This window comes from Ascaphus truei, chromosome 5 (genome assembly GCF_040206685.1).
Source record: "Ascaphus truei isolate aAscTru1 chromosome 5, aAscTru1.hap1, whole genome shotgun sequence".
NCBI lineage: Eukaryota > Metazoa > Chordata > Amphibia > Anura > Ascaphidae > Ascaphus > Ascaphus truei.
The window spans coordinates 178,011,861-178,039,340 of NC_134487.1; the positions used below are offsets into that span (position 1 = coordinate 178,011,861).

At 43.6% G+C, this 27,480-nt stretch overlaps 1 protein-coding gene across 1 annotated transcript in view; it reads right to left on the bottom strand.

Annotated features, from left to right (window-relative positions):
* LOC142494504 (pyroglutamylated RF-amide peptide receptor-like) overlaps positions 1 to 27,480 on the bottom strand; it is a 164,062-nt gene that overhangs the window by 10,431 nt on the left and 126,151 nt on the right. Inside the window, exons 2-3 of the mRNA XM_075598990.1 lie at positions 10,762 to 10,920; positions 543 to 604 (exon numbers count right to left, since the gene is read on the bottom strand). Coding sequence (XP_075455105.1) covers positions 543 to 604; positions 10,762 to 10,920 — 221 coding nt within the window. The remainder of the gene's footprint in view (positions 1 to 542; positions 605 to 10,761; positions 10,921 to 27,480) is intronic.

Genomic DNA, 27,480 nt, shown 5'->3' on the forward strand with positions numbered 1-27,480 from the left:
TTTATCCGCAAATTTATCCATCTAGGTTGTGTTTGGGTTAGATGTATCTAGTTTTATTTGGTGCAGGTCTTTGCTTCAGAGAAAGGTAAGGGAAGGGGGGTTCCACACTCCTTGCCCGCCTGGTCCAAGATGGAGGTATATGGAGGCACACCAGGGACTCTGGTGGGGGGAGGGGCTGAGGGTGGGGGACAGCCACATATGCCGCAGCATGCTGTGATTTCCCGGGGCCCGTGATGTACAGGCTGGTGCTGGCCTCAGACTATGGCCTTTAGTGTTTCTCATACCCCTTCCCTCAATCCCTTCCCCCCCCAAAGGCTGGTTGGACTGCGTCCACTCCGAGCGGCCCAGAGGATGTCTCTTCCTGGTCCCGTGCAGGATCTCAGCCTCCCCTGGGACTTCCCCTTACCTCTTATTTTGAGTTTTTAACATATTTATTTTACAAAAGCAAAGTGCCTGCCCTTAGTGTTAAAAGATCTCTTCTTATTTACCATGATCCAATACATATTGAGTAAGTACAAAAGGGCAAGGGACGAGCTACTTACCTCTAACGTCTGCACGTAAAGCATGGGGGATCCTACAACAATAGCTATTGTCCATACGCACCCTGTAAGTGGGAATAAACAGAAGAAGATTGCTATCAGTGTTACAAACTGGAGCATTATTCCAATAACAGGTAAAAGCCACAGCCATTTGACTATGCGTCACTTTGTGGCAATCTATCAAGCTTTGTTCCAGTTTTGCGCCACTTGTCCCAGTGAGTGATATGGGGAGAGGTTATAGGAGGAGTTAGGGAGCAGAGAGTCACTCCAATACTACAATGAGATGTGTTCTAGAATTTGCTCCTATAACTGGTGCAGTTTTCCTCTCTCTTTGCTGTAATTTAACCCACAACAGATTCTGGCTGATCTTACCAACTGCCCTTGGTACAGAATGAACTTAATATCTTACCCCAATTCTGCACTTGATTATTCTCCAAACAGAGTTCTTAAAACTGATACCCATACTCCACCACGCAGAATAAGAGTACTGGGGCCTACCTTCCAGGGGTTACAAACAACCTTATTGTGCTTTTCCATTTTAAGTATGCCTTGTGGAAAAGCTACAAAGTAACTGACACTACCAAGAATCTTAATAACTACAGATGCCTGAGGAATACAGTATATGCACAAGGCAAACAAGACATGCAAAAGTCCAATATTACTCTGACAATCTTCACTAGAAAACATAAAATCCAGCTATCTTCTGGAAGGTCATAAACGAAGTGGAGGATACAGGGAGGTGTATTCTCTAAGAGAAATCACTTACTTTCACACTACCCAAAGTAAAACCTAGCATTTAATACATTGATTAAAACATATATCACTGTAGTAGAGTCGGAACAGTAATTAAAAATAAGTAATAGTGGGATGGGGGAAGGGGAAGCATACATCAATCACTTAAGGCTCAAAATCAATTAAGAGCCAAAAGAGAGTAATTTAAATAAGGTTGTATATGCTCCCTACCTCGAGTGGTACGGCGATACAGGCGTCCCAGTATATGAAGAGGAGATTAGACAAGGCTCCTCAAATTAAAACTAAGCAGCCAATATGGACCTGACCTACTGCAATCAAAGTTCCTACGACTCTGTGCCCCAGCTTGTGCGATACCGCTCGCTTTAACTAATCAACTCTATTTTGTCTACAGGCTATATCCCCAAGACCTGGAAAACTGCCAGAGTTGTCCCAATCTTCAAAAGTGGGGAGAAAAACACTGTTTCAAACTACAGGCCAATCTCTCTTCTTGGTGCAAGGAAAGAAAGCGCAAACCCAAATATATATATAAATAAATTAAAAATACAAAAAAAAAATATCACCAAGAGGAGATGCTGCTGGTGTGAGAGATTTCTCAATCTCTCAAGGTAAAATCTGGAGGAGGACACGAAGCGTAAGAACTCCTCTCACGGGTGGAGAATATCACAGGGAATCAAGTAACGATGTGGGCAGCATATGTAGGAAGGAGAAAAGAAAAATATATAGTGCAACACAGTTTTAATAAACAAACAATACCAGAGCAAGGAGCTCCAGTTCACTCACATGCTCCAGAATAAAAAAGGTAGTTTGACCACTCAAAGAGGTCAAACTGCCTTTTTTATTCTGGAGCATGAATGAACTGGAGCTCCCTGCTCTAGTATTGTTTGTTTATTAAAACTGTGTTGCACTATATATTTTTCTTTTCTCCTTCCTACATATACTGCCCACATCGTTACTTGATTCCCTGTGATATTCTCCACCCGTGAGAGTAGTTCTTGCGCTTCGTGTCCTCCTCCAATCTCTCTTCTCCCAATACTATCCAAAGTCATGGAAAAATGTGTACACTCCCAATTAAGCGCTTACTATACCAAGACAAATTTCCTTAGCCAACTCCAATCTTGCTTTTGCCCGAAACACTCAACAGTAACTACCCTCCTAAAGTTTGCAACGAGATCCAATGTGGAATGGAACTGGGACAACTTACTGGTGCAATATTCCTAGTTTTGCAGAAGCTTTTGATACTGTTGATCATGTCAGCTTGCTAAACAAATTGCAGTGCTCTAGAATAGGGGAACATGCTTTAAACTGGTAGATCCCAACATGTGTCTATCTGGGGCACAAACTCCAACCCCTTTGATATCACCTACAGTATCCCGCAAGGCTCTGTTTTGGGTCCCCTACTCTTTTCAGTCTTCATCAATGATCTACCTACAGCTCGTAAGGGAGCTTCAATGCACATGTATGCAGATGATACAATCTATATGCAAACAGCAGCCTTAAGCTCTCTGACCTTGGAAACGTACATCAATCGGATTTTTCAAGATTTCAAAACTGGATTTCCCAAAACAAACTGTTTTTTAACACTGACAAGACTGTAACAATGGTATTTGGCACCAAGGCTAAATTTCTAAAGCTACCAATGATGCAGCTACAGCTCAGAACCAACTATAATACCTCCCTAGCCCCTGTTACTAGTTTTAAATATCTGGGCATATTGTTTGACTCCCATGTAACATTTGGGTTGCACATTGATACCGTGATTAGCCAAAACCTATGCCAAACTAGGTGTACGTTATAGAAACAAACCATCCCTAAGCCCGCTGGTCAGAAAGTGCATTGAATAGCAGATGTTATTGCCAATTATAGACTATGGGGATATAGTATATGGTACAGCACCCCAAAACCACCTTAGCCAAGTAGACAAAACGCAATGTGCCACTTTGACCTCCAATGTAACTACAACACAAATCTTTGCAAAATGTAAAAAAAAATAGATTGGCCATCACTTGAGTCTAGTCGCAAAGTTAACTTTCCTGTCTTGCTTTTAAATACTATCTGGGCAAGCTACCCGCTGTGGCAGGACGGCCTCGCGGCGGGGTCAGTAAGACGCTTGACACGATGGGAAACTTTAAACACTAGTGGTTTATTAGCCACAACCAAAATAAGCACGGGTGCACTGTCCCTTTAAGAAACTACTTTCTTGCAAATTAAAGCCTAGTCCCGTTAGGGACACTAACTCACTTCTTGAGCCCTTACTTTCAGGACAGCCAGCTAATCTGGTCATGCCCAAAACATGCTACACAAACGATAACCAATAAGCATAATAAGAATAAAGTCTTATCTGTTTTGCAGCTCCAACAGCAAACAGGAACACGGTTCCAGGGAGCAGGCTGTGTCCAGCCTCGCAGCGATCTTGATCTTTATACTGGGTTGGGGTCCCAGCTGGTCCCAGCAGCCTAGCTCCTCGCAGGACTGGGGACCAGAGCAACAGCAACGGCTTCCCAGCCGGGAGAGTTCTCTCCACCTTCCTGTGGAAAAACAAGCTCACCTTGTGTGAGCAACTTCCTGCTTTTTAAAGCACTTGTTTCACTGATAGTTCAGCCCCTGTTTAATTAGGCTGCAGGTGTGCTTCTTCCTGTCTGAGGAGATTAACACTCTGTGAACTGGCTGCAGCGTCTCTCCATTCACTATTCCAGCCTACTGAGTTAGTGACTCTGTCACATATCCCTCTCCCCAGCGAAACATTGTCCTGTGGAGCGGCCCGTGCACCATTCCCGTGCACCAGCATCTTCGTCGAAAATGTCTGACGTCGGCCCTTCCCTCCCCCTTTTTTTTTTCTTGCCTTCCAATTTAGGCATTTTCTTTTTGGGTAATTACCAGGCTACCTGTGTCTGAAGACTGGTACCTCCCTATCTCTTTGTCTTGTGCCAGTTTCAGTTTAAGGTTGATGCTCTGCTTTTGTTGTGTCTCTTCTTGACAAGGTTCCTGAGCATCCTGCTGTCTATTAGCTCTCTCTGCCAGGACTCTACGCCACTCTGTGACCTTGATCTGTAAATCCTGAAGATGCATCGTTCTCTTGTGCTCAGAGTCTCCCTTATCCTGTAGAAGAGCATTGACCTCGGTCAGCTCATTGCATACACTCGCCAGTGACTGTTTGGCCTTCTCTTTTGGACCTTTCTTCCTCAGTGTACCTTCAGTGTTGGGTTCCACACCATTTATCTTCAGTACTTCAACTTGGTCGGGATTCCTTTTAACCCGAAGTACACCCCATGGCACCTCTCTTTTACGGTCAGCAGACTCATAGGCTTGGGCCTTTCTGTCTTGACTCTTTAACTTACTCTGTTGGGAGATTTGCTGGACCATCTGTGCGGTCTTTCTCCCCTTATGATCACGGGCACACTTCCGTCTCATTCGCGGCTGTCTCTTCACAGTGGCTGCCCTCATGGCAAGGAATCCACTTTGTGTCCCCTGGGCACTCTAGTTTGATTGGATTCTTACTGTGCTAGTGCATCGCAATTTGGCCTTCGCATTCCGTGCCTTGTGGAAAGTAGACTGTAGTTCTGCAACAGTATCACGGTCATGCTTCCTGGAGTGCCTCCCTTGTTTTATCTCTACCGCCACCTTTTCCTTGGACTGCTTCAGTAACCCAAACGTCTGTCTTGGGGTTGCAAGCTTTTCCTCCAGCTTCATCTGAGAAACCTCCTGCTGGTCAGCCGTAGAGTCCAACGTAGCGTCCCGCTCAGTCTTCAGAGCCTCAAGCTCCTTGACCAGGTCACACTTTTGTTTCTCCGCCATCTTGCGGCCAGCACACTCAGACTCCAGGTCCTTCCTCAGGTCTTGAAGCAGTCCTTCTGCCTTTCTTCTTTCACTCAGTGCGGCTGCTAGTTCATCTTCGTTAGAATTGAATCGCGATTCTAAGCAAGGCTTAAATCTGTCTCTCTTTCTTTATTCTGGACCTGCAGCTGCTGGTGCTCCTCCCGGACCTTGTCTAGCTCCAGCTGTAGCCGGGCCCCCTCATTGGTCGTGTAGTCCAGCCGCTTGTGGATATCAGCCATCTCGGTTTCATGGTGCAACATCAGGCAAGCCACCTGTCGGACGGTCACCTTCTCCCGCTCGGCGAGCTGTATCTTGCGCTCAGCAACCTGCATTTGCAGCTCTTCAATCTGATGCTGCCAGTCCCCTCTCAGGGCCTTCACCTCTTCCCGGTGCTTACTCTGGGTTTGCATCAACGCCTCCTCCATCTTTTTGAGCTCTGCAGTTCTTGTCGCCAGTATCGCTGTTGCTTCTGTCTTCTAGGCATCTTTCTCCTTGGCATACTGACTCATGGAGATGGAGTTGCCTCTCTGCTTCTCCAGCTCTTGCTCCAGTCTTTGGACCTTCTCATGTTCCCTCTCACACAGAGTCACCTGGCTTCTAAGCTCCGCCTCCAGCGATGCTCTTGTGGCGCTCAACGTGATCTTCAGCTGCTCCAGGGCGAGGCATTCTTTTTCCAGCATTTTCTCTGCATTCTGCAGAGCAGCCTGTACTTCATTTTTTTCTTGCGCCAATTGCGTCTTCACTTTCTGCGCTTGGTGAAGCTTCTCAGTCCCATCACTGACCTGACCAGTCAGGTTTAAAACCTCTTCCTTCAGGTTTATATTCTCCATTTTCACAGTCTCTATATCCCTTAGGACCGCTTTTCCTGGATCAATTGCTTCTCCACTTTTCCTGCTTGGTGGAGCTTCTTATCACCTTTACTGATTTGATCAGTCAAGTCTGAATTTTTCTGCGTCAGACTTACATTCTTCTTCCTTACAGTCTCTAAATCCCTCAGGGCATTCTCATGGGTTTCCTTCAACATACCCAGCTCTGTGTTTAGACTGTGGCCCTCCTGGCGTGAGAGCTCCAGCTCTGTTTTGAGCGTGCTAGCTTCTTGGTGAGAAACTTCTAAGTCTTTGATGAAGTTTTGCACATCTCTCTGGGACATCTGATAGCATAGTCTCCAGTCAGGACTTGTTCTCTCTGATTCCATGTTAGCAATTGCGGTGTTGGCCTTATCCAAACTTGTCGTCAACTCCTCCAACTCACTCCGTAAGAGATGCTCTGTTTTCTTTAAAGCCGCATACTCTTGTATAGCTGGGAATATACACCTCTGTACCTCGGCATTAGCTTCTCGCTCCCTATTCAATTGTTCCTGCAAGACATCATAATCACGCTGGGCAGTTTGGAGTGCAGAAATTAAGGCCTCTTTTCCCTGGATCAAGGATTCAGCTTCCCTTTGCTCCTCCTTTTCCTTTGCCACCGTTCTTGTGACAATTCTGCCGGTCACTCCGGTCTGCAGCACATCTCGGCGCCTTTCTGACGCATGTCCTGACAGCGCAGGTTCAAGTGGCTTGGTCACTTCCCCTGTGATTTGAGGAACAGTTTTCTTTTTCTTCTTTCTTTTTGCTTTATTAGCTCCAGAGATATCAGTGGTACTGGGCACACGCTCACTGGTATCAGCTTCCACATCTTGCTTGCACTCATAGGGCGTTGCTTGCTTTTGCAGCTGTTTGTCTTTGAAAATTTTGGGGCACACATCTTCCATGTGACCTACTTTATGACAGGCCCAGCATACTAAATTCATCTGTGGGTACGGCTCTCCTCCAGGGGCCACATACGAGTCGTCATCATCATCATCATCATCATCATCGTATGGCCTGAAGGGACACTGTTTTGTATGGTTATGTACATTGCAAAACTGACAAATGACGGCGGCCATTTTAAAACCCCGGGTTTTTTTTGTTTTCTTCACACCCGACGAGGCAGACTTTGCACAACACACGTAACTTGTATGGGCTTTACAATCTTTGAACCTTCTGGGTTCTTCTTAGGGCAACATCTTTGCCAAAATTCATTTTCACTTTCTTTTTTACCAGACAGGGCAAACTTTGCTCACAGCACTTGCTAGCTGCAAATTCACTCACTTCAGCAAAAGGCATTAGCTTTACACAGCAATCCTTTCAGACCCAACGGGGCAAAATTTACACTCAGCGCTTGCTAGCTGTAACTTCCATGCTTCAGCAAAAAATCATTTTTTTTCCCGCTTGAGTTCAGTGTCTCAACACATCTTTATCTACTGACCCACAGAGACGTAACATCCCACTTCTGACACCACCTGTGGCCTCGCGGCGGGGTCAGTAAGATGCTTGACACGATGGGAAACTTTAAACACTAGTGGTTTATTAGCCACAACCAAAATAAGCACGGGTGCACTGTCCCTTTAAGAAACTACTTTCTTGCAAATTAAAGCCTAGTCCCGTTAGGGACACTAACTCACTTCTTGAGCCCTTACTAACAGGACAGCCAGCTAATCTGGTCATGCCCAAAACATGCTACACAAACGATAACCAATAAGCATAATAAGAATAAAGTCTTATCTGTTTTGCAGCTCCAACAGCAAACAGGAACACGGTTCCAGGGAGCAGGCTGTGTCCAGCCTCGCAGCAATCTTGATCTTTATCCTGGGTTGGGGTCCCAGCTGGTCCCAGCAGCCTAGCTCCTCGCAGGACTGGGAACCAGAGCAACAGCAACGGCTTCCCAGCCGGGAGAGTTCTCTCCACCTTCCTGTGGAAAAACAAGCTCACCTTGAGTGAGCAACTTCCTGCTTTTTAAAGCACTTGTTTCACTGATAGTTCAGCCCCTGTTTAATTAGGCTGCAGGTGTGCTTCTTTCTGTCTGAGGAGATTAACACTCTGTGAACTGGCTGCAGCGTCTCTCCATTCACTATTCCAGCCTACTGAGTTAGTGACTCTGTCACATAGCCTATCTGAATAAGCTCCTCACTCGTACCACCTATCAACTGAGATCTGACACCAAAAGACTATTCACAGTCCCAAGGTTCAACAAAGAATCCGTCCGCTCCTCCTTCACTTACTGTGCACCCCACAACTGGAACAATCTATCTGAGACTCTCAAAGCTGCCACCAGTCTAAGTTCTTTCAAAACGAAAGCGTCTCACACTTTAATCTGGTCTGTAACTGGTCCATATCCCATTAAAGCTGCAGACCAAGCAATATCCTACATGTGTTTTTTTTTTTTAATCAGTTCTGTACTATGAACAAATACTAGTAGCATCTAAAAAAACATCTTTGAATTACATTTTAAATGTATTATAATGTAACAAGCCTTTTTTATTTCTATAGAAACCATTTACAAAATCACATCCCCTTCCTCTTTTGAAACGGGCTCTGGCACACCCCTTTTTGAGCCTGCCCTCTCTCTAGCCCTCTCAATTGTATCTAGTGACTGCCTGGTCACATGATCTTCCCCACAAAACTTTGTCATAATAATATGCAAATGCATTCCACTGGCTGCAGAATACTCCTCTGTAGCCATTTAGTGAACCCCCGAGTCGAATCTTTGCTGATCAACCACAGGAGAACGGGTCAATCGGCAATTTAGCTAATTACTTATCATTGTGCGGATTGTATTGATGCACATATTAAAGGGGGGAAATAAAAAATAAAACGCTAGCTTGGGCTGCTGCTTTAACATACATCTTTAACTGTTCATGCAATGTCTTTATATGTAATGTATAATCCTGTTCATTTAATGTAACCATGTACTATTTGTAACAATGTATTTGTTATCATAACTCTATGCCCAGGACATACTTGAAAACGAGAGGTAACTCTCAATGTATTACTTCCTGCTAAAACATTTTATAAATAAATATGCCCACAAGTGTGTAACCTTTATACTGTAGTTCTGGTTGGATAACAATTTAGTAATGCAAGTACTTCACGAAGACAGGATAAAGAAGAAGGTACCACTTGACCTGACCTGACATTGCTCATGTTTTAGCAGGCAAAATGACCCATACTATAAGGCAGGGGTGCGCAAACTGGGGGGGGGGGGGGAGGGCGCGGCAGTTACAGAGGCCTCGCGCTCTTCCCCAAGGCATTTAAATTAAATGCCAGGTGAGGCCTCTGTAACTCCCTTACCTGCTCTCTGCTGGCTCTTCAGCGGGGTCATGGGACGTGGCACGTCGCCATGGCAACGTGTGTCAAATGACGCGACGGGGTCACGTGACATCACATGACCCGCGGTGTCATTTGACGCCAGGTCCTTGGAGAGGGGGAGCGCGAATGCTGCGGCTGCCTCGCAGCGGGGTGCAGCTCATGACGTTTGCGCACCCCTGCTATAGGGCACCTTACAGCCCATTGAAGTGGACTCTTCCAGCACTAGAAGGTGTCTAATGGAACAGCAATGCTCAAGCTTAATAAATATGGGCCAATGTGCTTTGGCAGATCACAGTATCTATGTATAATGTATGAGTGGCACATATTAAACTTGGTAAACCTTTTAGCGAAGCGGTGTTTGTGCAGAACAGCGAGGCAGATATGTTATCTTGCTACCCAGGTCAAGTCATTGAATCCCAGATAAAGGCGAAGTTCAGATTGCAGTGTTGGCAAAATATACATTTTTACAGAGGAAGCAAATAACGATAGCCCAGTGGTCCCCAAATCCGCGTCTCAAGAGCCCCCAACAGGCCAGGTATTAGGGATATCCCTGCTTCAGCACAGGTGGCTCAAAAAGTGGCTCAGTCATTTTGACTGAACCACCTGTGCTGAATATTCCTAATGAAGCCAATCACATGTTTAAAACAACTTTTGTTTCAGGCTCACGTGGGGCTGGAGGAGTGGTTAGTGATTAATGCGCTCCAGCGCTGGATCCGTGTCAATCAAATTGTGAAATGATTCAGGAAGATGTTGGGATTGGGGCTAGTGAGGTATATAATGGTGTAAAGTCCCCTGAAGGGCCAAATGATCCCTGAAGATAAGGCTGGTGGTGATGACCCCTGTCAAATCCTTATTGGGATGGTCCCTGGACTCACAGCATACAACAATGCATAAATAAAGTCAATGATACACACATATATGCCCCAATCCAAATGTCCTGGTTAGCGTGCAGCCAAGTATAGTTGCTGGTATGATGAGGAAGAGAGAGAACTGGCGCACAGCCAAAGGAGTGGCTCACCAAAAGGTAGAATAAAAATAATCCTTTATTGGTCCATATAAAAAACGGAGGTAGACACCCTCTTACGCGTTTCGTGTATCAAATATACACTTTATCAAGGAGTAATAGTGTATATTTGATACACAAAACGCGTAGGAGGGTGTCTACCTCCGTTTTTTATATGGACCAATAAAGGATTTTTATTCTACATTTTGGTGACCCACTCTGCGCCAGTTCTCTCTTTTCCTCATCACGTGGGGCTGGTCCTTTTAAAGACTATCATTGTCATCTCCGTGACCACAATTTGCGTCTGTTTTAGTAGAGAAAGTGATAGGGCTTCTCTCCATTAATAACAAACCCTTTAACACTTTGAAGCCTCTGATGCATTGCAAAGCACTGCGGTCTCTTCTGGCAGAAGAAAGGGTTAACGGTTTAAAAGGTGCAGTTAAAGTTGGGTGACCCGGTAGTAATTTCTGTAATAAGCATGCATTACCCAGCATTTTATAGGCTCTCCTGTTGGTATACTGCCTCTTCATTTTGAGTGGATGAACTATGCCTTGGTACCTCTCCACTGCAATGCAGGTCATGGTCAGAGTGCTGGCGACGACCGCCGTGGTCTGAATAAAGGGGACCATCTTACACACGAACGGGCCTGAAAAGGAAGACAAATTAATTTAATGCACTAATCCACACAGTAGTTTAATCATGCAGTCACCCACCGACACCCCCCTAAGAAATGACCAATCTTGAATGTGAGCTCCATGTGTTGCCATTTAACCCAGGCGTGGGCAACTCCAGTTAGGGCCACCAACAGGTCAGGTTTTCAGGGTTATCCCTGCTTCAGCACAGGTGGCTCAAAGACTGGAGTTTCCCACCCCTGCTTTTACCCTTTGATTGTCCCATAAAAGAACCACCACCTCATGGGGTCTGGCACTCCCAGCGCCCCACAATGACATAGTGGCTACATAATTGTTTTGAAGCTCGTTTTCAGCTCTTGTTGAGTGATAAATGTGATCTAGTCATCAGAGGAATGGAAGAGAAAGATTCCTCCTCTTCCATTCGCATCTTCCATAACGCCAAAGTCCCGTGACCACTCCTCGTGCCGCAGCCCATCTGCCACTCCTGGGTTAAAGCAGATTAACCATTATTTATTGTGTTTTCCTAGCGTTTTGAATCAGCAGGGTGTCCATATAGCAACCTTGGTTGTTTATTTTTGCTCACTTCACCGCATCACGTAGCACAGAGTTGTTGTTTTCCCATGCGCACTTTATAGCGAATGAATCAGAATAAAATGTTTTATCCTGAGCTTCTCTGATAGGTCTCGTTGAAGTCCAGTGATGTCACAAAGTGGGAGGGGCTTGGCAGCCCCGTTGACTTTGGTTCGAGACTCCATTTTTAGGAATAAAACACAGTTTGAAAAATTCAGTGAGCAGAGAAAAAACTAGAGATGGGAAAACAGACAGACGCCCCACTGTACAGTATGGTGAAGAGTTGACTGTGGGGTTTCAAACTGTGAACACTCACTTCGAAGTCAATGTTCCTACCACTAAACAACACTATATAATGGCACTGTCATTGTTAACCCCTTAGCTGCCAGTGAGACTAACAACACATTACAGGACGGCCCCTGGCAGTGAAAGCGGTTAAGGACTCGTTCAGCAGAGATTTATTTACAAAGTAATTAGCTCACCACCAGGACGCGCGTTTTATTTGTAAATGTTTAATTGGATGAAAGAAATAATAAGTTTACCGAAACCATTTGCATTCCATTACGAATTAATTCCCTTTATGATAACCGCCGCATGGTCAAAACGATCAAAGGGAATTGCATGCAAAGCCCATAACCCTGGAATAGTAACACATCATTATAACCGTGATGAAGAGCTTCTCTTACTGCTGTCCGGAGGAGTGTGCATTTTTGCTCTATTAGGAAGGACCTGCAATGCACACTACTTTAGCCTGTCTCTACACTTTAAGTACAGGCATACCCCGCATTAACGTACGCAATGGGACCGGAGCATGTATGTAAAGTGAAAATGTACTTAAAGTGAAGCCCTACCTTTTTCCCACTTATCGATGCATGTTCTGTGCTGCAATCGTCATATACGTGCATAACTGATGTAAATAACACACGTGTAATAGGCTCTATAGTCTCCTCGCTTGCGCACAGCTTTGGTACAGGTAGGGAGCTGGTATTGCTGTTCAGGAAGTGCTGACAGGCGCATGCGTGAACTGCCGTTTGTCTATTGAGTGAGATGTACTTACTCGCGAGTGTACTTAAAGTGAGTGTCCTTAAACCGGGGTATGCCTGTATCTGTGTTGTGAGCCTCTCACACTCATTTTCCCACTTACTATTGTATGCGTATCAGGTGCATCCAAAGACATCAGTAGGGTCACCCTACCAAAAGTTACATACACCCTCTTACATACATTAGTTTCTATTAATTTAGACATTGGTATGCCTCTCTCTTACACATTTCATTTGCCCATTAAGACATCAATAGGATCACCATCTTTAGCTATCCCATAGACTTCAATGTGGTCACCCCTATTAAACCGTGGAGTCCCTCACTCAAAAGTCAGGATCCGTTACATACCCTAGGTGCCCCCATACTTCTTATTAGGATCATCCTCTAAAGATATCATCCTACTAGACAATCACCTCAACAGAATTTAGGGTTGTAGAGTTTTCAGATAAAAATATGGGCTCAAGATGGAAAACAAGGGGCCATCTGCCTGTATACTGTATTTATTTGTTACAACATTGTACAGTATATTTACCAGATGGAAGACATTTACTGTATACTCTAGCTACTGTGTGGCTACCAATCCTGTGCATAGTGTAATGCATCAACTGTATTTAAAAATAATAAAAAAATAGTACAAATGTTAGCCTTAAATTCACCATGCTGCATTTGGGTATACAGTTCATTGCTGCATATTCTAGTCAGGAGTATAACCCCATGGTGCTACTCCTCTGCGCTTCTTCCTCTTTCTAAAGACTGCTTTTAATTATTTGCCAGAGAGATATAGGTTTTAATTTTAGGATTAAATGTTACATTTTATTATATGTATTACCACCCTGCCCGGCTCCTGGGGAGTTTACATCAGTGTATGGTGTATGCCCACAACAACCTTGAAAAAATGTTGTATGGTGCTCAATAGAAAAAGCAATACTAATAAAAAGTGATAAACTTCTTATAGAAGGAATTAACCCAATCAATAGATAAAGCAGATAGTTCCAATAGATGTATAACTGGTTAACTATAATCCCACGCAGCACAGTAGTAAGGATATAATTATAGTAGACACCTGCCGGTGACCAGTGTTGATAAACATCTAATTCTATGGAACACAACAATATGAACAATGTCCCAAACATGTATAGGTCAACTGGAATAAACTCACATGGGATGAATGTCCACGATAAACAGTAAGTCCAAATGTATCCAGCGATCCAGGGGTTAAGTGTGCCTCCGCCTGTAGATGAACATGATGAACGAAGAAGAGAGAAAAACGGAACACTACGTCCAGCAGCAGCGCCAATCGCCAACACTTCTGTGTACGTCACGTGGCGCGAACGTCTGACGTGACTCAAGCACGTATGTGTGGCGCATCCGTGCGTGATGACGTCAGACGTCCGCGCCACGTGACGTACACGGAAGTGTTGGCGATTGGCGCTGCTGCATCTCGATCCCATATAAATTACACTCCAGAGGGTAAGTAGTTATTCACCTTGATAAAGGGCTATTTATAGTCCAAAACGCGTTGGTGTGTTTTTTGTTTTTGATCCATTAAAATAGCTATATTCTTTATTGTGGGAACGCATCCTTGTAGTTTTTTCTGGCTTTGCCAGCACTGGACGTAGTGCTCCATTTTTCTCTCTTCTTCATTCACAACAACCTTGATTTACCTTGTCTCAGGGTGCTGGTGGTCAGTTGGGTGATGATACAGATGGGAGCCAGAAAGCTTATGGTTTGTTCCCAGGCATGGGAACACTTCATTTGCATACACACTCAGATTGCCTTAGTTGTATCTTATTTCATCCATACCGCTATCACTCTTGGTACAGGTGTTCCCTGGGTGCCCAATCTTAACACTCATGAAATGTGCATTCACTTGTTACTGAACTGACTTTATCTTGTGGTCCGGGTCCCCCTTTTTAGCAACATCTTTATGGTCCCTTTTACTGGGGGCCCCTACTGAGATCCTGGCCTATTCTTTGTAGGTTACTATTACTCTCCAGCCCTGCTGTTGAACTCTCACTTACTCAGGGGTAATGAATACTCTAGATAGGGATCTGTATGTAGGGCTAATCCCCTGACATCCTGGGGCCTTCTCTGCTTTGCCCACCGTGGCATGTCTGCATTCCCTCTCTGGGACATGCTCTTCTCTTATGACCTTACTATTGGATCGTAATAGATAGGCCACTGTCCCTAACTGAAACACAATACAAGGGGGGTCTGATCATGCTATAATTGTGGGAACATATCCCCTCTTTCTACTTCACAAGGCTCTTCTCCTCTCCTCCTGCCATCCTGGAACCTAACTTTTGGAACTCTCTCTCCATTTTTGTACCTCCCTTGACACAGTACCTCTGCCACCACGAGGGGGAGTTTAGCATCTAGTGCTCACCATTAACCCCTTGTATTACTCCAGTAAACCCACAGAGGGAGGTGGGGGGTTACATATTTATGGTGTGCTTCCAAGCACTTCTTTCCTTGAGTGGAATTTTTTTTCTCACTTTTCGTGTGATAAAATTAGCATTTACCAGATGGATGACATTTATACCGTAGCTACTTTGTGTCTGCCCTTCCTGTGTATGGTTTAATCAACTGTATTTAAAAATAATACAAATAGAACAAAACCTGTTATATGTCCGAATGCTTCCACTTTCCTGCATCTTCAATATACCTTGCTAAATAATCATGGGAGGATTGAGGTTCGTGTTTTAGAACAGGCAAAAGAAAAAGCTGAAAAGGAACCAAAAATGTATCTGACACAGTATGGATATTATAAATAATATTACACTAATCATTTATATTTACTAAGTGGGTATTTAAATTGTATCAGTCAAGTATTTAACATGACGCAACGCATCATAAATAATTTCAAACATTAAACGATACGTTATATGTATGAAGTCACATAACGACCTTCTTATGCACTTTATATGAAGGTTTGTACTACTTGTGTAGCATTAAAATGTGGACGCATAATAAAAATGTAGATATGATCTTAGTACATAGGCCCTGCAATGTGTATCATTTCACCAAGCTCCTTCCATGTCTGTCCATAAATGGTAAACCTACAATTTATCTACCTATGAATCTGTCAGAAGCTGTATACTTTGCATGAAAATACTGCATTTATAATTAGCATTTTCACCACCCAACACTGTTTTTAACTTCTTGTTCCAATATATATATATATATATAAAGCAGAAAATAGTCGTGTTAGTCCAGTTGCGATAGTGCAGAATAAATGAGTTCTTCAGTATTAGATGATACCTTTTTTATTGGACTAACAATTTGTGTCATAGGACAAGCTTTCGAGAGTTCTCCTCTCTTCTTCAGGTCAGCAATACTGATATACAAAGGATTCAATGGCTAAAACAGTGTAGAGAGAGGGGGGAAAAAATCGTTTCGTTCGTCGGTGATTGTGCCTGCTGTTCAATACAATTTTTCATTATTACTAAGTGTGCTGCCTCTTCCTTGCAGTGTGTTCCTTGGATTCTCTGGACTCTATGGTCTGCCTGGTAGGGATCCTTGCATTATACCTTTTCTTATGGGACTAGCACCTATCTACATCTGTATGTGTGCCATCTGCTCTCTTATACTATATATACATATCTTAATTCTGTCTTATCTGTTTTTATTGTTGCATTTTTGCTGTGCTTTTTTATTTTATTTATCACCATAAAGCTGTCCTATTTTGACTGGTGTCGTTTACACTTTATACTATTCATTGATTTATTCTATAACGAATAGTGTTTAAAAGAAGACACATCAATTCCTCTAGGCAGCCCAGTCTGTTAACCATTTCACTGCCGCAGAGGGCATAGCAAGGAATTCTGTGGGTTATTTACTAAAGTTTTCTTGCTGCAAAACCAGTGCCAAATAATAACACCATATTTATCACAGGAAAAACTCCAGTTGCTTTCAATGGGATTCTTTTGATCAACACTGCTTTTTTTTCTGCCCTAGTTTTGCAAAGCCCGGGGTGCTTTAGTATATAAATCTCTCTACCCCATAACTGTTAGAAGTCTAAGGGGGCTATGCACTAAGCAGTGATAAGTCGTTTTAAGAGCGCAAAGTGCTCTTAGAACGTGAAGTTCCGCCGAGCGCTATTCACTAAGCCACGCAAACAGGCACTTTGCGCTCTAAAACTGACTTTTTTCAGGAAATTTTTCTAAGTCCAACTTTGCTCGTTTGTTACCCTGTTTGCGTTAAATCCTGCCCTTAAGCGGCATGCACTAAGCAACGCAACCTTAGCGTACGCGAAAGGTGCGTTCAACAGAACACATCAGCTCAAGGTAGACGCAAAAAAAGCTGGACTTTGAAAAATTTTTGCATGCGCAACACCATACAACAGGCCGGCGGGTGTCCCCAGCTGACCCCGTGGGGTCCCCGAGGGAGGCCGGGGGTCATGCGGATGTCCCCGGCTGGTCCCCGCGGAGTCCCGGGGTACCTGCGGGCCTGCGGTACCAATGTTGTGCCTACAAAAATACTAAACATAATTTCTAACTAAATACACCCCCTTAACACATACAGTACAATAATGTGCAAAATAACTATTATCCTGATATGGATAATAGATTATTTGCCCATTATTAAACACTGCATTAGCATACCTAAATAAAGTAAATAAAAACACTAGCCAGCTAATCCAATGAATACAAGCAGTAACAACATCAACAATGAATTAATTAAACCATTAACCAATCAAACCAATTAATTCCTAAACCAACTCAAAATGAATAGTAACACTAACCAATCAAACCAATGAATTACTACAACATTAATGAATGTAAACATTAAAAGACAAAGAAATACATTCAAACAATATCTGAAATAACCATAAAACGCATTAGCTAACATAATACAACATTAACTACAAACGAACACCAAGCGCAAACATTTTATTACCATTAAGCAGGAAAATAAATAAACAATCACATCCACATAAGAAATTGAAATTAAAAAAACCAACAGCAATACCAAGCCACAAATGCCCCCAAATATTGTCATAATAATGTATTAATCTCTACCCTAAAGTGGTACAGATTAATATATTATCAGTCAATGTGCCTCCCCAAAAAATCAAAAAACACATCCAAGAAGAAACCTGTAAAAAGAGACATTTACAAACATTCAATATATTACTTACCAATAGAAGCGGTGGCTCTCAAACTCCCGGGGTAACAGGAAGCTCACGTACCTTGAAGGCCTCCAACAGCATCCAATGCCATCCACCATGAAGATTCGGATCAGGTACCCAAATCTTCTTTTTTCTTTCTTTAATCACCTTCTTCTATCTTCATCTGTCACCATTTCTTGATCTTCTTTATCTTCTATCTTCATCTGTCAATCCAAAAAACCCCATGGTAAATCCCAACCGATGTTGTCTCGTCGTCTTCTTGTGCCCAAATGAGGCGTCACGGCCTTAAATAGGGCTTGTGACGTCACATTTAGCCTCAAAATGGTTAACAGCCACCTGATTGGCTGTTCAAACCATGTTCCGACTTTAATTTTTTTTTTACATGACGCCACTTAAAGGGAATGATGCCAGCCAATCAGAATGGCTGTGCTTCATTTGCCTTTAAGATGGCGTGACGAAGTCAGCGTCACATGGTATTTCAGCCAATCAGATTGTGGGAACCAATTCCACACTCTGATTGGCTGAAATACCATGTGACGCCGTCTATCTTGGATTTAGTGCACTTTCAAGCGTCCGCGTCACGTGACTGGGACATTGAAATTCTGCAGGGGATACCGGCACCCCATAACGGGGCCTGTATCTCCTGAAGTAGGGGGTCCTCGGACCTCAAACCAATGCTGTTCAGCTCCAGAGACCCCCTGCTCATGTACACTATTATTAAAATGTATTTTTTTAGTGTACGATCGCCTGTAACAGCCTTGCATGGAGATGCAGAATCTCCATGCAAATGTCAAAGGTGGCTTATTTTTTCTATCAGCTAGCGTACGGAAGTTTCAGTGCGCTAGCAGAGGGAAAAAAACATTGCACGCATGATAAGGCAGTTTTGGGCACGTACGATAGAAAATGGGCTGAGGGCCTTAGTGAATCGCGCCGGCGTGAAAGCACGGAGCTTAGTGCATAGCCCCCTAAGACCCATATAAAGTGAGTTCCAGGTCGGGCACCAAATAAACTGTATTGGGCTAATCCTGAATTTAGTATTTTAGAGTAAATAGGTGAGTATGGGGTGTCCAGAACAATTGCCTATATTGCTTATGTCCCTAATGCCATCTATCCTTTAGAAATACCCATGCTATAGTGCTGTATTTGTTTGTAATACAGAGAAAAGGTCCTTTGAAATGGAGGTGTTTCCAGCGGTTGACATTGTCTGGCAACTGAAGCTGCACACAAGGCCATCTTGATGGCAATGCCATTGGTGTGACTGTACCGGGCCCCATGCTTGCAGAGGCCCCAAAAACTTCCTTGGGACACCACTTGTGGGGTGGTTGCAGCGACCCAGTCGTCAATTATGGAAGCCGGGCCCGACTTCCGGTGAGGCCCAACTTCTGTGTCAGGTCGCCCTGGGTGGACTCCCTCCAGTGCCACCGTAGCAACCGCCCCCACAGCTAGGGCTATGGGGAAGGGAAGAAGCCCCACACACACATACACACCACCCTACAGCTAGGGCTCCAGAGAGCGTAAGCGTACCCCGCACTCACAGTTTGCACTAGTCAACAGGATTTTCCAAGCCGGTCCTGGCTGCAGCTGCACAAATACATGTATTGCCTTTAATGATATTCAGAAGCACCATGTTAATTATAATATCGCCAGTGTTATTTACACACAACCACTCGGACGTCTCACTAAACTCTAAACATGTTATAAAGCTCCCAGCCTCCAATATGCACATATTCTGATCCACTTATTAAATCCAGATCTAATTTACTGGGCAGCCATCTATGACACTATATAACTGAGTTCTGGCATCTTTTTAGGGATCAGCAAGAAATGCCAGATAGTGATTATGAAATTATTCATAATAAGAGAGAGGAAAAATGCTTTTTCTGCTCCATTTCTTTCTTGTAGTTTGGATATAAATATTTTTTTCTTGGCTTCGAATTCCAGCACTTTTTTTCTCTACTAAAAAGGCATTGTATAAATATATATAGTGCTGTCATCTTTATTGATTGTTAATAATATGGTGGGTTGCTGCCTTTACAATGATTATCATGTCCCCTGTATATCATCTGGCTCGACTCCCAATGAGCCTCAATATTAAAACAAAGTGTACCACATACCATGACCTTGTAACCTTTGAGCTTTCTTCCCCCCTACCCATAACCCCCCATCATACCCACTCATATGAACACACAAGGTGCAATAAACCCACAATACCGAGCTGGAGATAAAACGGCCACAGCTTTTTTTAACCCATAAATATATTTTAACCTTTCAACCTTTACCGCAATTTATTACCCAGTCATGACCGTGGCCACATCAAACAAGACAGGTACAGTCCATGAACTCTGCCTCCTACCAAATTACCAAACCCAGATGAGGAAACCCCCTGTACCCAGCACCATGCAGACACAGCTGCATCTGCCCGAATCGCCTATCCTAGGCCCCATATTGTAACTCCACCTACTCTGACCCTGTTTTATCTTACCCAATGTACCAACATTACAGGCAGCTCTGACTAACATTATAACTATTATCAAACGTTACACATATCCATTCTTCTTTTACTTTTGTTTCTTCAAACGTCCCAACACAAAGGGAGGGCAGGGAATTTCCTTTCCCAATCTGGGAGCATGTGACTGAGCTCCCAAATCACTTCCCTGATCCTTATAACCTCCTAGTCTTCTCTGCTTCCATCCCGTACTAGCCACCCAGCACCCCGCCTCTCCCCATGCACATGTATCCCATTCATGCCCCCCCCTTTGTGGGGTAGAGGAATGGAACCACCCCACAGACCAAAAAGTGGGGAGAGAAGAGAGCCACCCAACACAGGAAATGAGTGGTGAAAGTGGTGGGGCCATGACACTATCCCAGGAAAAAGGGGGAAGGGAGGGCCTGCTTGGTACTGTGATCATGCCCGTAACAGTTCTCTTATGAAAGGGCTCTCCTTCTAAATGAAGCCCTCCAAATACACAGACGTGTTATTATGATGCTGCAGTTGTGCCAGTGTTGGTGAAATGTACTGTAGTGCCGACGAGTATTCTAAAACCAATCTAGGGCAATCACCAACAAGACCCAGGTACATACTGGGTACATGCTGAAAACATGCTGGGTACATGCTGCAACATTTCTGCAGACAGACTAATGGCCCATCGGATAAACATCTGGGGTCCCTGGCAGTCCCATTCAAACTTAATGGGACTGCCAGGGACCCCTGCTGTGTTAATCCGATGGGCCATTAGTCTCTGCAGAAATGTCACTGAAATGTTTGCAGCATGTACCCAGCATGTACCTGGATCTTGTTGGTTATAGCCCCAGATTTTCCAAGGCAAGTTTAAGGCAAGTGGAAGAATACTCGTTGGCGCACCTGTATGTATGTGAAGAAAGATGAGTTTGGCAGAGAGACACTTCTCTAAGTAGATGCAATTAGGATAATAGTACAGTGTTGCCTCAGTTTGTGGAGAGCAAACACCTGGTCAAATCAAATTATCTCTCCTTAAGCTTGTAGACAGCAGGCTTAGCAATAGTGCCCAAAGTCATGCAGTAGCTGCAAAGGCAAACATGATCTTATCTTGCATTAAGGGGAATTGAACAGAAAGGAAGTAAACATAATTATGCCACTTTACAAAGCATTAGTAAGATCACACCATGAATATGGAGTACAATTGTGGGCACCACTCCATAAAAAAGACATTATGGAACTAGAGAGGATGGATAATCTGATTTATGAGGAGAGGTAGCTAAATTAGATTTGTTTACATTAGAAAAGAGGAGTCTAAGAGGGAATATGATAACTATATACAAATATATTCAGGGACAGTACAAGGAACTTTCAAAAGAACGATTCATCCCAAGAGCAATACAAATGTCTCGGGAGCATCCCTTTAGGTTGGAGGAAAGGAGATTTCACCAGCAACAAAGGAAAGGGTTCTTTACAGTAAGGGCAGTTAAAATGTGGAATTCATTACCCATGGAGACTGTGATGGCAGATACAATAGAGTTGTTAAAAACAATGGTTGGACATCTTTTTAGATAGGAAAGGTATACAGGGATATACCAAATAAGTACAGTATACATGGGAAGGATGTTGATCCAAGGATTAATACGATTGCCAATTCTTGGAGTCAGGAAGGAATTTATTTTTCCCCTTATGAGATATCATTGGATGATGTGACTGGGTTTTTTTGTTTGCCTTCCTCTGGATCAATAAGTATAGATATAGGATAAAGTATCTGTTGTCTAAATTTAGCATAGGTTGAACTTGATGGACGGAAGTCTTTTTTCAACCACCTCTATGTTTTGTAACTATGTAACAGTATTCAAAGCCTTCTACCTAATGCTACCCCACATCCCTGACTTATTGGCTATTATATCAGTGCAATTTCTATTATTCCATTCATTTTAACTGTCATTTAGTCTAGCAACTTAATTCTGCGCTAACAGAGGTTTACGCCAGCTTCAACATGGCGGATGATTTTGCGGCACTTGACTTTTTTGAGGCGCACAGATACCATTTCTTTAATGCATCCGTCACGGTAGCCTACAAGGTTATAATATACACCAAATCATCTGGGTTGAATTGAATACGACTGTGATATAATAAAGAGATTTTATTCCTTAAAAGACAGGTGGACACACAATATTGGACAAATAACAAACGGAATATATACACTTACTTAGGAAGGGGGCAATGAAATAACCAGGATTCAGGTGAGCAGTTCATCAGGCATCACGTATAAGAATGAAGACACGAAAGACACTGGGCATAGAGCTTACAATCACTTATATGGGATTTGGGCTCTATCCCTAACATTGAGACTCAGGCATTGGAGAAAAATTACCTGGGTCCAATTACCTTTTGCCAACTCACGTGGGAAGCAAGATAGTACCTGCCCACAGGGGGTTGGCCTACCTCTAGTCAGACAACCATTTCCTTAGCCCCACTCTAAAATGCTGGCATCTCCAAGTCTGCCATTTGGGGATCTGGACAGGGAAATTCTGACTTGGATGTGAATTATGGCACTTAATACAAGTACCCATGTCCTGCTCTTCCCCGCCATAGAATACTTAATCAGGGTGGGGAAGCCTTTGATCAGGGTATTCCCTGTAGACACACTGTCGCCCCCTGGCCATTAACATACCTTATGGCCAGTAACTTTCGCGGGCTTTACAGTAGGCATAAAATACAGTATATATTTCACAATCTGTATACCTAAATATAATCCGTTCAGTGGGCCCGAGCTGGCTGAAATTTGCCATGTTCTCATGCCAGAGGTGACTTTACATGGTGGCCAAATCTCAGCTTCGTACGACCCACCGAACCGGAGTTACAACTTTCAACTTTAATTCCCCATAGGGAGCAATGGGGTTTTCTCCGCCATTGGAGTCAATGGGAAATCAGTGCATTTCACTCTGCCATTGGAGTCAATGGCAGCAACCAGACTTTACACAGTTAACCATACTCCGTTCGGTTGGTCGGAGAGGGCTGGAAATTGCCATGCAATCATGCCGGAGCTATGACTGCAGGGTGGCCAAATCCCAGTCCTCTAGCCCTTACCAAACCAGAGATAATGGTTTCAGGTTTATACACTTTTACACTTCGCGTTTTAAAACCTAGCGGCTTTTTACCCTCATGGCGGCCAATGGCGGTGACCATAACTTTACACCTGAAATACTCTCCATTCGGTTAGTCTGAGAGGGCTGGAAATTGCCATGCAATCATGCCAAAGCATGACTACCCGGTGGCCGAATCCCAGTCCTCTAGCCCTCACCGAACCGGAGATACGGATTTCAAGTTTATACAGTTTTACACTTAGCCGTTTTAACCTAGCGGCTTTTCTGCGCCATTGTGGTCAATGGCGGCGACCCTCGTGGCGGGCACGACCCTTTCTCGCGGCCATTGCCTGTCGGACCCTGTTGGGGTCAAGTGATGGGGTCCCCACAAGCTAGGGGCAAGAATAATTTTATTGCTAGCTGCCCCAGAACCGGAGTTACCAACTTTAATTGATGGTGAACTTGGCCGTAACAGAGTTCCCACGGCCATTTACGATCAAAGCTCTTTCTTTGACATTGTAGCTATTCTCGGATACTGCGGTTTGGCAGGCATCCAACTCAGTTCCTGGAGAGCGGACTCGAGGTATTCCCATTGAAATGCATTACGCCATTAATTTCAATGGGGAAGCTCTGCTCGTCCTCTCGGGCGCCGTCTGCTGGTCTTCCTCGATATAGGGCCAAAAATCTTGCAATCTCCATAGACTTCTATGGAGCTCAAATGGCGACCTATGGGACAGGGCTGCAAATGGGGCTAAAAAGGCGGGAAGGGGAACAAAGGGCCATAAACATACCAACACAGTTAACCCTTTCCCTCCCGACCTTATCCCAGTGTATGTGCTTGGTGTAGATACTGTAACGGTAAAAACACATGTAATCAGCGGAATACATTCAACCAAAAGGGGGAAACACATATTGCACTGAGGAAGGGGAATAAAAACACATTTAACCATTTTTATAGTTAACCCCTCACCTCCCACACGATGGTAGGGGTGGCTGGCTGTGGGGTAACCCCTTTATTACCGGGCCAGCCACCTCCTCTTGTGACAGCATCCCATTTACATCAGTGCGTCATGCGCATCCCATTTCTGTGCCGGCTAGGACATCTTGCTGCTGGCATCTGGTTGCAGAAACTACGCCGCTGCCATTTAGCCACCGATCAGCCGCAGTGATAGTTCACCCCCGGTAATTTAGCTGCGAAGGTAACACCGTAACCTTACCCTTAAAGCCTCTGACCTTAACTCCATACCCTAACCTGTTAACCCTTTACCTTAAAAGCCCCTAAACTTAACCCCTACTGCCAAAGCTAATCTTGACCCTAAAACCCCTTATCCTAACCCTGTAATCGGACCCCTTACCCAAAAAATCTCAACTTTCATTTCTTACTCTAAAACCCATAATCAGACCCCTTACCCCAAAACCCCTAATCTTACCCCTTACCCTAACATTACCCCTTACCCTAAAACCCCTAACCTTACCCTAAAAAGTTTAACCCCTTACCCTAAAACCGCTACAGATTACGCTTAATGCTATTGCTAAATCACTTACCTTAGCGGTGAAACGGACAGCGGCTGATCAGCAATGGCTAAATGGCAGCGGCATTGTGACTGCGGCGAGATGTCCCGTTCCGATTTCTGTGCACCAAAATATTTGGCAAACTATTTTTAACAGTTAAAAGTACAGCTTGAGAAAAGTAAGGTACATAGCACAACGTCAACTTGACGCCACAGAAGCCATTGGCGACGCTATGCAAATGGTCTGCTGATTAATGGCCTTTTGTTATTCATAAAGTTCTAAGGAGTAAATGCACTCATTTTAACCCTTCCAAGACCTGTGCAATCCTTTTAAACTGTATAGTTACTCCACAGAACTGCAGTCTACCTATCCAAGGTACCTAAGCATACTGCTGTAGTAATGAGAATTCTTTCAAAATACTGCATTTTTATTTTTATATAATAGAGATGATATAGATTGACATATGCTTTCTAACATTACAATATACCGTATTGGCCCGAATATAGTACGGCCTCGTACATAATACGACCCTAAAGTTTTGAAGGTGTTCTACATGAAAAATAAAAAGGTGTTAGGCTGCGCATATAATACAAGTACAGTTTTTGGAAGGGCATTTTTAGGAAGAAAACATAGCACTATATTCAGGCAATACAGTATTTAAGATCCTTCATGAATTACTAAGTTTAACATGTAGCAAAAAATTATGTACAGTATGTATGTATGTCTTTATTTATATAGCGTCATTAATGTACATAGCGCTTCACAGCAGTAATATACGTGACACACATATAAACAACAAATAATATAAATAACACAAAGGGAAGAAGTGCTTCAGACATAAAAGTAACATTTAGGAAAAGGAGTCCCTGCTCTGAAGAGCTTACAATCTAATTTGTTGGTAGGAAGAACGTACAGAGGCCGTTGGAGGGAGTTCTGGTAAGTGAATCTGCAAGGGGCCAAGGTTAATGTATGAGGTGTTAATTATCAGCCATGGAGCTACTCATATGCTTCTTTAAGCAAGTGTGTCTTAAGGTGGGTCTTAAAGGTGTATAGAGAGGGTGCTAGTCGGATATTGAGGGGAAGGACATTCCAGAGGTGTGGGGCAGTCAGTGAGAATGGTTTAAGGCAGGAGAGGGCTTTAGATACAAAAGGGGTAGAGAGAAGACATCCTTGAGCAGAACGAAAGAGTCGGGATGGTGCATAGCGAGAAATTAGGGCTGAGATGTAAGGAGGAGCAGAAGAGTGTAAAGCTTCAAAACTGAGGAGGAGAATTGAGCATGTGAGATACAGGATTTAATAGGAAGCCAGGAGAGGAATTTCAGCAGGGGAGACGCTGAGACAGATTTCGGAAAGAGCAGAGTGATTCTGGCAGCAGCATTTTGGATAGATTGTAGGGGAGACAGGTGAGAGGCAGGAAGGCCGGACATCAGGAGGTTACAGTAGTCGAGACGGGAGAGAATGAGGGTCTGTGTCAGAGTTTTTGCAGTCGAGCAACAGAGGAAAAGGCGTAACTTGGTAATATTGCGGAGGAAAAAACAATATTTTTTTGCTACCTTTTGAATGTGAGAGGAGAATGTGAGAGAGGAGTCAAGTGTGACCCCTAGGCAGTGTGCTTGGGGTACTGAGTGAATGATAGTACTTCCAACAGTAATGTTGAAGGGCCAGGTTTGGGAGCAAGTATGAGGAGCTCTGTTTTTGCCATGTTAAGTTTAAGTCGGTGAAGGGCCGTCCAGGATGATATAGCAGAGAGACATTCAGAAACTTTAGTCTGTACAGCAGGTGTAAGGTCAGGGGTAGAAAATTAAATGTGTGTCATCAGTATAGAGGTGATATTTGAACCCAAGAGATGTGATTAGGTCACCTAGAGAGAGTGTGTAAAGAGAAAAGAGGAGAAGTCCCAGGACAGAGGCCTGGGGAACCCCCACAGAGAGATCGATAGAGGAGGAGGTGTTTGTAAAAGGGACACTGAAAGTACGATGGGAGAGGTAAGAGGAGATAAGTATGGAGAATGTGAAGGAGAAGAGGGTGGTCCTTAGTATCAAATGCTGCAGAGAGGTCGAGTAATATGAGCAGAGTGTAATGACCTCTGTCTTTGGCAGCATGGAGGTCATTAGTGATGATGATGATGATGATGATGTTCTGAAAAGTAAAATATCTGACATTAGCCAGCTGTCTTTTGTTCCTATGCAGGTTGAAAACTACTGATTCAGTAGTGCTGGGAAATAAACATTCAACGTACTCAGACTTTGTAGAATTTGTGTAACCTGCTTCTGAAAACGGCATTACAGTTGACATTTTAAATGAGCCTGCGCCTGCACTAAAATGTAAGAATCCTGCCCATTACATCTCTTACGTTTGGCAAACATTGTTAGTAGGAAGAGATCTATGACGTAAGAAAAGACAGCGACAAAAAAATAAAAATACTTTTATACTATTATGTGCAAAGTTTCCCCAAAACAATGTGCGTGCATGTTTTTGCATGTCTTTACTCCCATTCATATTTCTCTTGTGGATTTAGGCTTTATTATGGGTTAAAGACCAGTGCCATCTTAAGGCATGGACTAACTGGGCTGTAGCACTGGGCCCCTTAACGTTCCAAGGGCCCCCGACCTTTCAGAGACTCCACAAATATCTATGGCCCCAAATGTAATTTCTAATTTGTAGTTCGAACTAAATGCAAACATTACTTCATTATTTGTTTATATTAAATTGGGCGTGATTACAAACATACTGTATACTGCTTTTCATTTTATATAGCCTGACTTTTTATAAA